This window comes from Xiphophorus maculatus, chromosome 18 (assembly GCF_002775205.1).
Source record: "Xiphophorus maculatus strain JP 163 A chromosome 18, X_maculatus-5.0-male, whole genome shotgun sequence".
Classification (NCBI taxonomy): domain Eukaryota; kingdom Metazoa; phylum Chordata; class Actinopteri; order Cyprinodontiformes; family Poeciliidae; genus Xiphophorus; species Xiphophorus maculatus.
The window spans coordinates 9057029-9069602 of NC_036460.1; the positions used below are offsets into that span (position 1 = coordinate 9057029).

Consider the following 12574-nt stretch of genomic DNA (forward strand, 5'->3'; position numbering starts at 1 on the left):
ATTATTAAACAGTAGTACTTTATTTGTGAAAAAGTTTGCTACTTCTTCACCTTTGGATTGTTCTCCATAGAATCCTTATCAGTTACTGTGGCCTCTGCATGACACCTTGCAATTCAGTTTATTGGTGAAAAATGTCTTTTGCTCGCTTGAAGCTCTTCATCTTCTCTTTGATGACTTTTCGGGGAACTTTAAACTTTGCTAATCATTAACTTTTGTTCCAGAACTCCTATGCTCTCCCACTTTTGGGGTGAGTGAATCATTTCTTGAATTTCTTTGTTTTTTAAAGTAAATCAACTGTTTTATGAACCCGCCTGCCATAAACAGATGTGTTTGTAGTTTTAGGATTAGACTCTGATTCAAAAACCACATGCAAACCACACAATTAGTTTTTTTACTTAACAATTATTACTTTGTTTTACAGATGCCAGAGCAGGAAAGTTGTTGCAGGACTTGATGAGGTAAAGGAAACACAAAGATAGAACAAAATGTCCTTTTAGGGTGCACATATATACCAACACAAAACTTTATCACATTACAATAAGTGTAAAAAAAATCAATGCATGACTCATGTTAAGAAAAAGCCTAAATACCAGTTTAATTACAATCTGCACCAACTATTTTTATTCTTAAACAGAAAGTTCCACACACTGAACACACATTGTTCTTTAATGCTCCCTAAATAGCCCAGCGAATAATATATTTAGGAGGAAGAACCTAAATGTCCACGTTAGTCCATATTCTAGTAAAACTTGCTGTGACACAATGGCAGCACTCAAATGTAACTTTGATATTCAATCATTGTACTTAAGTAGCTTGAGGAACATGGAAAAAAATAACAGTCTATGATTTTCATTACATATTTCAGATATAATACAATGATCTACAGTGAAAAGTGTATTTGGTGAGAATAAAAAAACCTTAAAAATAAATGTTACAGTTTTGAAAAGTTCAGATTTTAACACAGTACATTAATAAAAAAACAATTTCCTTCTAAAAAATGTCATGACTTTTTCCCGAATTTCTTTTGTCTTAAGTCCATAAATGATTGGGTTTAATGTTGGGGGGAAAACTAATGTTGACACTCCTAGAAATCTTCTTATGTGTGGCGGAATATTATTTATTCTGTATGATATGATGGTAAAAAGACCCAAACACTCCAGTAAGAGAAAAACTAATAAATGTGTAGCACATGTCTGCAGAGCTTTTGCTTTAGTGTCTGACTGTTTCGACCTAAAACATGCAATGAGGATCCGAAGATATGTATACAAAACCGTTCCATTAGCTATTATTTGTGAAAGAGCACTTATAAAAAGACCATAGATGTTATTAATGGTTGTATCTTCACACACCAAAGTCAACAAACTCGGATTATCACAGTAAGAGTGTGTAATTTCAGATCTACAGCGGCGCAAGCGTAAAAGAAGAATGAAGAGCACAGCTATTAAAACCACACAGGAAGACCAAACTAAGGTGATTATTTTCATTATGTGAGCATTTGTCATAACAGTGTTGTAACGTAAAGGGTGACAAATGGCGATGTATCTGTCATAGGCCATCGCACTAAGAATGAACACTGTACCTGCTGCATAGATATGGATGAAAAAAGCTTGTGCAATACAAGTGGAAAGCTGCATCCTTCTGCTGTTTGTCAATAGCTCCTTAAGAAGTTGTGGAAAAAGTGCTGAAGAACCTATCAGGTCATTAATAGGTAGGTTCACCAGGAACAGGTGCATTGGTTGATGCAGAGATTTGTTCATCACAATGGTAAGAATTAAAGTAAGGTTGCAGAAAAGGATTATCATATAATTTAGGGTAGCAAAAAGGAAAGCAGGAAAGACGCCTTCATAAGAAATGTTGTAGCCACTTAGCTGTAAAACAGATGTGTTATATAGACTAGACATTTTTCAAGTTGTTCATAGCATCACATCATCAAGTTTATAAAACAAAACATAGTTTAAGCATATCACCACTCTTTCAGCTCACAGAATTTACATTGCAATCCATAAATCACATTTAGGATCTTAACCATACCTCTAAATGTTTTAGACAGACAATAAAAACTAAATCAACCAGAGATAAGCAGACCCCCCAACCAAATTTCTTTCACCAAAAAGGGGAAAAAAAATCTATGTTATTTTGTGGTGCGGCTGGTGATCAGTTGAGCTAGTGCTCATGTTTTTAATGAATAAATGGTTAGGTGTCGAGAAGTACTCCCATCTTTATAGGCGTAATTATGGTTGAACAGCACCTGATTCTCAGAGGTGTTATGGGTTTTCAATGGGTTTTTCTTTAACACTGATTCTCAAGGGAGTCTGGGAAAACATAAACATGACAACAGTTAGTAAACCAGATTTCTACATCTTAACACATATAGAAATACTGCTGGGTTTCTAAATGGTTGTAAAAGCTCATTATGGCTAATGACCGAAATAATAACAACCCATTACTGACCACATTTATGCCTATGGTTGTGGGCGCAAAAGGGAAAAACAAATGTATTTTTCCCCAGGCATAAAACCTATTATTTAAACCAAAGTCCATCAAGTTCAATAATATGTATGGAGACTAAACTATATATAACAAAATACTTTCATGAATTTATAAATTACTTGTCAAATCATAAAGAAATTACATTGGCAAAACTTCACAGAATTAATAAATAAAATAGCTGGTTTCTTTTCAGGATTCATATCACACTTTTCTTTTCTCCCCTCCAGGGGGTCTTTTGTGGGCTCTAGTGTCCCTTATATGAAAGTAGACTGACAGGAAAGGGGGAAGACACGCGGCAAATCGAGGGAATCAAACCCGCGACGGCCGCGTCGAGGACTCAAGACCTCCAAACGTGGGTCACGCTATCCCCTACGCCACCATAGCACGCTCCCTATATCACACTTTTGAAGACTTATGTGATATTTTCCAAACCAACAAAAGGCATTTCTGGACTCCACAGGTTACTGTCCCATAATTTACTCATACGTTTCTCTTCCAGAATTGATATGTTACACTAAAGCAACTTAAATGTTATTTCCCATAGCATTTTGTCTTTCAATCTTTCAGATTGTGCTTAAGGCTTAGTGGATGGATAACTTGATGGGTACTTTTCACACATTCAGGTTGCTTTTCAAAACTTATATGCTGTTTTCCACAACTTATAGAGAATTTTTTTCCGGACTCATGGGTAAAATAAGCATAGAAACGTAACATCCTGACATAACCTCCACCCTATAATTCTCAGTGTCACCCTCTTTGTTTGTGAACCTCAAATCTATATTCTTCTTTGCTCCTCTACAACTTTTGGTTATGGGGTTCTGTGTATGCTTTCCAGGCCAGGAACTTACAGTACCCACTTACCGTACAGTACCCACTGAAACTTACAGCTCCAGTACAAACAGCAGATTGAGGAACATTTCATCAACAACAACCCCCGAAGCATGTGGAGAGGCATTAGAACCATGACGGACTACAAACACAGCACTCAGCTGACCAGCCGCGACCCCACCCTGCCTGACACCTTAAACAGTTTCTTTGCCCGCTTTGACACGGCGGGCAGCAGAGAAACCGTACATCTACCCCAACTGGAAGAGCAGCACCAGCCTCTCGTCCTGCAGAAGCATCAGGTGACGTCCACCCTGAGGAGGATCAACACCCACAAAGCTCCAGGACCGGACAAGGTGTCAGGCCAGACGCTGAAAACCTGCGCCGACCAGCTGGCAGGAGTGTTTCTGGACATTTTCAATCTGTCCCTGCAGCTCGCCATGGTTCCTGAGTGCCTCAAGTCTTCCACCATCATCCCTGTACCGAAGAAGAGGTCCATCACCAGCCTGAACGATTACCGGCCCGTCGCTCTGACCCCGGTGATCATGAAGTGCTTTGAGAGGATTCTTCTGAGGTACATCAGAGACTTCATCCCCGCAAACCTGGACAGCCTTCAGTTCGCCTACAGAGCGAACCGGTCAACAGAGGATGCTGTCTCCATCACTCTGCACACAGCCCTGACCCATCTGCAGCATCCCAACACCTACGTCAGGATGCTATTTGTAGACTTCAGCTCAGCATTTAATACCGTCATCCCAGACAAGCTGGTGCTGAAGCTACTCGAGGTGGGGCTGCCCGCTTCACTGTGCCACTGGATCAGAGACTTCCTCACCAACAGGCCTCAGGTGGTGAGAATAAGTGGCTCAACATCGTCCCCACTGGTCCTCAACACAGGCACGCCGCAGGGCTGTGTGCTCAGCCCAGCTCTCTTCACCCTGTTTACACACGACTGCGTGGCCATCCACCCCACCAACACAGTCGTGAAGTACGCGGACGACACAACAGTAGTGGGTCTCATTTCAGACAACAACGAGACCCACTACAGAGAGGAGATTCTGCAGCTCACTCAGTGGTGTTCAGCCAACAACTTGGTGCTGAACACAGGGAAGACCAAGGAGGTCATTGTGGATTACAGAAGGTCCAGGAGGACGGATCACACTCCCCTTCTCATAGATGGAGAAGTGGTGGAACGTGTGGACAACATCAAGTTCCTGGGCCTCCACATCACTTCTGACCTCTCCTGGAACACAAACACCTCCCACCTGGTGAAGAAAGCACAACAAAGGCTCTTCTTCCTCAGGAAACTGAGACGGGCTGGACTTTCCTCACGGCTGCTCGTGAACTTTTACAGGGCGATGATCGAGAGCATCCTCTGCCTCAACATGACTGTGTGGTATGGTAGCTGCACAGCATTGGAGAGGAAACAACTGACACGGGTGGTGAGAACAGCACAAGGCATTGTGGGATGCCCCCTCCCAGACCTGGACTCCATTTACACAGACCGGGTCAAGAAGAGAGCTGGATCCATAGCCATGGATCCCAGCCACCCGGGCCACAGACTGTTTGTGCCGCTGCCATCAGGCAAGCGGTACAGGAATATACGGACTACAACAAATAGACTGAGAAACAGTTTCTTCCCCACAGCCGTCAGAGCCATTACTCCCTGCCACCCCCCCCTCCCACACATATCATAACCTCGCAGTCACACATACATATCCCCCACCCCCACACGGCCATATTGTTCTGCACTTTGCACTGTCACATTATCTGTACTTTGCCATAATTGGACCTGCTGCTACTTCTTTGGTGTGGTTGAGTGCCTTTAGTTAATTTAGTTGTATATATTGTTATTATTATTATTGTGTGTTTGCTTATTTATACTGTATATATTTGACCTTTTGCACGGGAGCTGCAATGGAAATTTCGTTGAATTCTGTTCAATGACAATAAATGCTATCTATCTACCCCCAGAGAAAGAGAGGTGTAGGGAGCGCTGTGTTTTTATACCCCAAGTGACGAAGTTGTACTAAGCTGTACCGCTACAACCAACAGAAAAATGAATCTGCCTAAGAACCATTTGATCGAAGAGGTCAGTAGTGAGACAGTTTTAGGAAATATAATGCAGAACTAAAAGAATTTCCCAAAAATGTCAAAATTCTCACAGAAGCATAAAGACAGAACCCTAACTAACCCATTTAAACAGTTTATCAGCAAAAACAGTTAATTTGGGAGTGAGTTTAACTTTAAGTGCCAATTAAATGATCATAACATCTGATTTAATATTTTAAAATTATGTCATAGACAGACTCAATTTATGTGCAAATTCTGGTATTTTGAAGACTCAATTAAATAATGTAATTACAAAATAAATGTAAACAGTATACAAACTTTTCTAAGCTGTATTTTTTTCTTTTTCAATTTAGACATATGAAACTACTACTTAGGGTAGGTGATGTATGTTTTAAGTACTTCCAGTCAGAATGCATTGTGCTCACCATATCTTCACTTGACCTCCAAGTGGAACAAAATGTTCAGCTAGAGAGTAACAGAGCAACAAAACTTGTGAGCAACTCATCACCACCAAAACATTCCGACATTGACTTTGCATTAGTGAGAAACAAATGTACAGAAGCATTCAGCATTTGTCTTCAAACAACTTTTATTACAGTCGCAAAAAAATAAAAAATATACAACCAAAAAACACAACAACTAACCAACAGTCTAATTTAGTCTCATTTACTCTTCAGAAACTCTTCAGTAGGTTATGCAATGGGAACACAAGTCCTGAGGAGCATTAAAATAGTAAAAAAAAAAAAAAAAGGAAAATTATGTGACGATCAATTCTAAGCACCGGCATAATTATCTAAATGTATTTCCAAACAATCAATAAAAATAAAATAGGTGTCGCAGAAGTTACAAACTCCCTTTGATAATAAAATCCACACAAAAAAAGGAAAGCTACTTTGTTGGTCCCACTTGCCTTTTAAGAAATGTTATTATACTTTTCTTTAGTTCTTTGGTTTTAAGTCCATATATTATTGGGTCTAATAATGGTGGAAAGATCAGAATAGACACCCCACAAGCCCTTCTCAGAAAAGGGGACACGTTCTGAAAGCGATGAGAGATGATTGTAAAGGCACTATTAATTTGCAGGACTAAAAAAACGACTAAATGGGTTCCACATGTTTGAAACGCTTTTTTCCTGCTGTCAGTGTTATTATTCATAACGCATGTACGCAAAATCTGTGCATATGTGTAAGCTATTATTAACAGTGAACCTCCATTAAGCATGCATGTTATGAATATTCCATAATAGTTGCTTACACGGTTGTCCCCGCAGGACAATTTTTGAAATGATGGATTGTTACAATACAGATCTTCAATATCTGTCCTACAAATGTTAAACCGTAAAGTTAAAGCAAACAGTAAGGTAATAACTACGAAATCTAAAAGCCATATAAGAGAGATTATTCTGATAACAAAATTTGAAGTCATGATAGTATTATATTTAAGTGGATTGCATATTGCAATGTATCTATCATATGCCATGACACTTAATATCAGAAGGTTTCCAGCACCATACAGATGGATAAGAAAAGCTTGAGTTATACATGCAGAAGTGGAGATAATTCTGTTCTGTGTCAAAATGCTGAAAACAAGCTGAGGGAAAAAACCTGATGCGCCGAGAATGTCACTAATGGGCAGATTAATAAGCAGAAGAAACATAGGTCTATGTAGCCTTTTGCTCACTGCAATTGTCAATACAACCAGTGAATTGCAGAATACAATAATAAAATAGGTAAGTGTTCCAAATATAAATGCTGGATAAATATGGGTTGGAGGTAAGCCCAGGGTCGCCAGTATAAAAAAATTCACTGAAGATGAATTGGCAGACATGACTCTTGTATTTTTTCTTCTGGTGTCACTGTTGCTGCGAAGAATTGCAGCCTTTATCTTTCCAGATGATGTGGTATTTCGACCTGAAATAAAAAATATATTTTAAAGCAAAACCTACATTCAGTGAAATGTTTAACACCTGTGAGTTCTTACCTTTTGCAGTCCGTTTTGTCATGCTCACCAGTTCTGTCATGGAAATTGTTTGCCTTTTATATAAGCCGCAGGCGACCCATGAGAGCATGTGTGAGATTAAAGACATGTCACTAAAAATAACATCAAATACAGACATCTAAACAAATCATTTTATCCATCCATCCATTATCTAGCATTCTTATCCTTGCAGGGTCACAAAGGTTACAAATCATGACAAAACAATGGATACAATAAATACCTCATTATCAAGAACTCAAGAACTTTGGCACAGATTAAGTATGTTATTTATTTACTCAATTATCCAGAAGAAAGCAACATGTTCAGAAGCTAATCTTTTATGCTTCATTCATGTAAACATATTTATTTAAACCAGCAAAGTATTACATGTGTTAATGTGCCTTCTTGGTGATACATGTAAGAGAAGAAACCAAATAAAAAAATTTTTTAAAATGTTGCTTAAAGATGTTATATTTCTATGTCTTTCGTCAAGTAAATGTGTTTGTACAGCACATTTACTACAAGGCAGTTCAACATGCTATATATGATGTAAACAACAAAATAACCAATTATGTTGGAAACAGCAAACAAGCAACTAACATTACTTTGTGTCAAATATCATGAAAATCAAAGAGTGATCATCAAATATTGAAAAGAAGACTAAAATTAGTCAATGTTTCCGTTATTATTAATCCAACACAACTATTATCAGCTGGGTTTATAGCCTTGATTTAAAACCAAGATATTTTAACATCTTTGCAGTTTTCTGGAGGTTTGTTCCATATTAGTGACACATAAAAACTGAATGCTGTTTCTCTGTGTTTAATTCTGACTTTGGGAATGCAGAGTAGATTTGAACCAGAAAACCTGAAGGTTGATACAGTGACAAGAGGTTTTTAATGTTCTTTGGTTCCAAGCCATTCAGTCAAACTAACAAAAGTATTCTAAAGTCTGTTCTCTGAACTACAGTGAACCAGTGTAGGGACTGGGTTGATGCACTCTCTTTTCCTAGTTTTAGAACATGAGCAGCAATGTTCTGTATCAGCTACAGCTGTCTGACTTTTTAGACAGACCTGTGATCAATTAAAGTGATCAGTAATCATCTAGACTAATGATAAACACACAGATGCATTTCTAACAACCTTATTGGGACAATAGCAATGATAGAAGTCTGACTTTGTAACTGTCTTTATGTGTCTATGAAGGTTCAGGTCTGAGTCCATCACTCCACCCAGATTTTAGACCAGATCACTAGTTTCTATCTTCAATAGCTCAAGCTGCTGACTCTTGGTTGTTCCTCTTTAGGTCCAAAGATAAACTGAACCTTGGGCTACCCCACATGTGACTAATGTCTGTTCCAATGAGAAGTTACCTTTTGATAAAGGAGAAAGTCCCCATTCTTTAGGTAAAACTTGAACCAGTGTACCATAGAATCCAGCTCTGCTCTCTGGTCGTTTCAATAATATGTCATGGTCAATCGTGTCAAATGTTGCGCTGAGGTCCAACTGTGGTTCCTCCATAGTCTGTATTTATTTGGAAAACACTGAACACTTTGAGAAGGACAGTACTGTGGTGAGCTTAGAGACCAAAACCTTTGACATTTTATTAAAACAATCAGCATAATTATCTGCAGTTAACATAAAAAAGCAACAGTCCATATTACATAAAAGCAACAGACACAGTATAGACGTAAAAGACGTAGAGCTTTAACTTGCAAGTGTCACATGTTACATAACAGAAGCTGAACGACTAATATGGATAAAACAGATCAGCATTGCTGTACTTGGTTTAGCCTTCATGTCTTGTTGAAAGTGTAACTCCCTCTCACTCTTGCTGCCTAAGTCAACTGTTTTAGGCAGCACTAGCTTTTTAGTCATTTAATCTGTTTGGAAAAAGAAGATTTGATTTTTTTTTGTTGTTGTTTTGAAGGGCAAGTCACCAGACAGAGCCAGTCAAACTGAAATTCATCCAATTTCAGTTCACTGTAGAATTTTCTATGCATTCCTTGAAGTACATTTTCTATATGAAAGTTACTGTATTTTGAGAGAACTCTCTTCAGCAGTGTAAATCCACGAGAGCATATAACATGATTTTCTTTCTTTAGATTTTAGTCTGCTTTGCAGAATGCCAATTTAGATTTTTTGATCATGATTCAGTATCATTTCAAATGTGTATTGAGTTTCAGGGCCTAATTTCACCTCAAGAGAAAAACTGTGCTGACCCACAATGTGAACCTTTTTGTAGGGATCTGGAGTAATCAGTGTATTAGAAATAAAGAAATGATGGTGACTTTGAACTTTGTTTTAGAAAGTCAGTTTTTATTATAGCATCATCATATTTGACATCTTGTTTATTTACATTCTTTTGTTTAAATCACACAGCTTTCTTTCATATGAAAAACATAAATGGTTCAAACAACATTGAAAAATAATATTTAAGAGTAGTCCATTTTAGATGTTTTACATATAACAATTTCAAAGGTCTTAAATGTTAAATTGTGGACAAAACCACTAATAATTTACACAGCCAGTAAAAATCGTACATGTAACTAGAAGAACAACAACATTTTACAGGTAACCATTGTTTTCAGTTCTATAAAATAAACTTTTGTTCATAGTATATCAGGATTGCAAATTACAAACATAATAAGCCACAAGAAATTTTGATTCAAAAAACACGACACTTCCCATGAAATACCTTCTCCAATCAAGAGTAAAATGAAAATAACGTTTTCATGCACAGTAATAAAAAGACTGTTTTTGTTATGGATTTATAAAAACATAAACTATGTATTTATTATGGATCATTCACATCATGTTTCTGATTGTTTTTTCACACAATGTAGGTTTAGATTTCTGCCTTGTTAAATTTGTGACTTTTATCATATACAAGATTAGTAAATAAAAGTACTCCGGGATCTGAGTGAAATTCAAAAACATATTCTGCTCTTGAAGACACTCAGAAAGGTTCTGCGTATTTCACTGGTATAGAGGCCATACACAATGGGGTTAATAAGTGGAGGTAAAATAAACATTAGCATCCCCATTACCTTTTGTAAGTCAGGGGAAATATCTTTGAACCTATGCGATAAAACAGTGAAAGTTCCTGCAATCTCAAACATGACAAGAATAACCACCTGTGCAACACATGTGTTCACTGCTTTCGCCTTTGCATCAGATTGCTTCCTACTCAAACATGCAACCAGAATTTTAAAGTAAGAATAGGCCTGAATAGACATACTTAGAACTTGTATGAAAACTGTGATAAATAGCCCAATTATGTTGTTGAGAATTATGTTCCCACACGTGAGCTTCAGGAGAGATGGATTGTCACAAAATACATTCAGTATTACAGATCTGCACCTGGGCAGCCCAGACTGAAGAGAAAATAGTGACAGGATACAGACAAAGTCAGAACTCCAAACCAGGAAAATAATAAGAGCGACAATCCTTGGAGTCATGACAGAGCTGTAGCGTAATGGCATACAGATGGCAATGTAACGATCAAACGCCATTGCTGCAAGAACAAACAAAATTCCACCGGCGCACATGTGCAGAAGAAAAGCTTGTAGAACACAGAGCGGATAGGAAACTTCCGGAGTCTCTGTAACAATATTTGAAAGTATTTTTGGAAGCATGGCAGTTATTCCGATTAGATCATTCACCGGCAGACTAATCAAGATAAAATACATAGGCTTGTGAAGGTTTTTCTTCAGAATAATCAAAGATATCAGAGTCAGGTTGCATGACATTCCAAATAGGTAAATGGCTAGACCAAACAAAAATATTGGATACTTTCCTCCAGGTGGAATAAAAAATGTCTCCAGTGTTAGTGGAGAACTAATTCCAAATGAGCTGTTTTCCATTTTAATAAGATTGATCGAGTTAGAAAACAATCATTTATACCCATTACTGGAAATCAAGCCAGAATTTGGAGAAGTAATAGTTGACATTTCGTTTTTCACTAAATGGCAGGTTGGACTGGTGATGACTGCCGTGCATCGCTTGTTTTATTGTTTGTCACTTCCTCGTTTCCATCACTATTTACCTCAGGGATTATCAGTGGCTTTGCAGGATAAACAATAACGTGACAATTGAAAGGCTTTAGATCAGCACTTCTCCAATATTTTAGAACAAGGATTACCTCAGCAAACATCTTTTCATGTATCTCCAGTCTGGTAGACTTTTTTTAAACAGCAGAAGCACGAATCTACATCGGTACTACATGATCTATTATAGGATGTAATTTATGCAGAGTCAAAACCTTTTATGGCTTTGACCTCAGAAGTTTAAGTGTCCAAGTTTCTTGTGGAAAACGTAGCAGAACCAATCTTCTGAAGTCAGAGTTGCAAGTGGGAAACTTCAAAGTTAAACCTGACTGCCCTGTAGGCAGAAAGCTGCTTGTAGACCAAACAAACAAAGCTGACAATTTTTGTTCCTTAATAGTGCATTAAGAACAATGCACTATTAAAATTAGTTTAAAAAGCTTTCTAATGAATCCCTGCAGCTCACAACATTCACTCCGTCTGGACCAGCATGCGTTGCTTGCTGTGTCATTTACTTTACAGCAGACTATTACAGTGTCCACAGTGAGGCCCTCTGACAGATTATGAGTGGCCCTCAATTCTAGAAAGATACAAATCTGACCTGCAAGCACAAGTGTTTGATTCAAATGGACACTTTTTTTCCATCTTTTCACAGACAAATGAAATCTTATTAAAACAACAACATTTTAGGTACAACAAAAAGCATTTCTCATTTATTAACCAGGCTTTTGCATCCATCTTAATTTTGTAATTATTGGAAGCATAAAAATTCAGCAACTTTAACATAGAAGCACACCTGAGTGCATCCGGCCTTACTGGTTAATACAGCAAGCGTTGTTGCTGATAAAGTTCTAGCTAACAACAAATTTAAAAAATTAGAAAATGTCTGTTTACTAATAAAACAGATGTTAACAACTTTTTATATGCTTATACATATAAAAAGTGATTTACAGATTTTCTCTCTTCTACAAAATCTGTTTTTGTTCATTTAAATAAAATGCTTTATGTTTAGTTTATTATTGCACAGATAAAATAAAACAAAGACAATAAATTTATTGGCTAACTTAAAAAAGTGGCATCCAAGTGCTTTCAACTAGACAGTTTTGGCCTTCAGGGCAAAACGTTTGGACACTTCTACGTTGCAGAAATTACAACGATTTGGAACCT

General features: G+C 37.5%; 3 protein-coding genes across 3 annotated transcripts; all 3 read right to left on the reverse strand.

Moving 5' to 3' along the window:
- Positions 1–118: 118 nt before the first annotated feature.
- On the reverse strand, positions 119–3787 carry LOC102223879 (olfactory receptor 52Z1-like). Its single transcript, XM_023351704.1, has 3 exons — positions 3755–3787; positions 997–1868; positions 119–203 (listed from the first exon to the last, which is right to left on the reverse strand). Exons 1-3 carry the CDS (start codon positions 3785–3787, stop codon positions 119–121), a joined length of 990 nt encoding a protein of 329 aa, XP_023207472.1.
- Positions 3788–6273: 2486 nt separating this feature from the next.
- LOC102223619 (putative gustatory receptor clone PTE03) lies at positions 6274–7212 on the reverse strand. The gene has a single exon (XM_005796857.1). It carries the CDS (start codon positions 7210–7212, stop codon positions 6274–6276), a length of 939 nt encoding a protein of 312 aa, XP_005796914.1.
- Positions 7213–10291: 3079 nt separating this feature from the next.
- Positions 10292–11227, reverse strand: LOC102223361 (olfactory receptor 52J3-like). Its single transcript, XM_005796856.1, has one exon. It carries the CDS (start codon positions 11225–11227, stop codon positions 10292–10294), a length of 936 nt encoding a protein of 311 aa, XP_005796913.1.
- Between the last annotated feature and the right edge of the window lie 1347 nt (positions 11228–12574).

Bases quoted from the DNA above. Each gene is read 5' to 3' on its own strand.
- LOC102223879 (XM_023351704.1), bottom strand. From the start codon at position 3,787: ATGGTGGAAGACTTGAGGCACTCAGGAACCATG. The intron at 1,869-3,754 runs GCGAGCTGCAGG...TCTGTTTTACAG, and splicing joins TGAGGCACTCAGGAACCATG to CTAAGTGGCTACAACATTTC. The intron at 204-996 runs TTTTAGAAGGAA...CAAAAGTTAATG, and splicing joins CGGGAAAAAGTCATGACATT to ATTAGCAAAGTTTAAAGTTC.
- LOC102223619 (XM_005796857.1), bottom strand. From the start codon at position 7,212: ATGTCTGCCAATTCATCTTCAGTGAATTTTTTTATACTGGCGACCCTG.
- LOC102223361 (XM_005796856.1), bottom strand. From the start codon at position 11,227: ATGGAAAACAGCTCATTTGGAATTAGTTCTCCACTAACACTGGAGACA.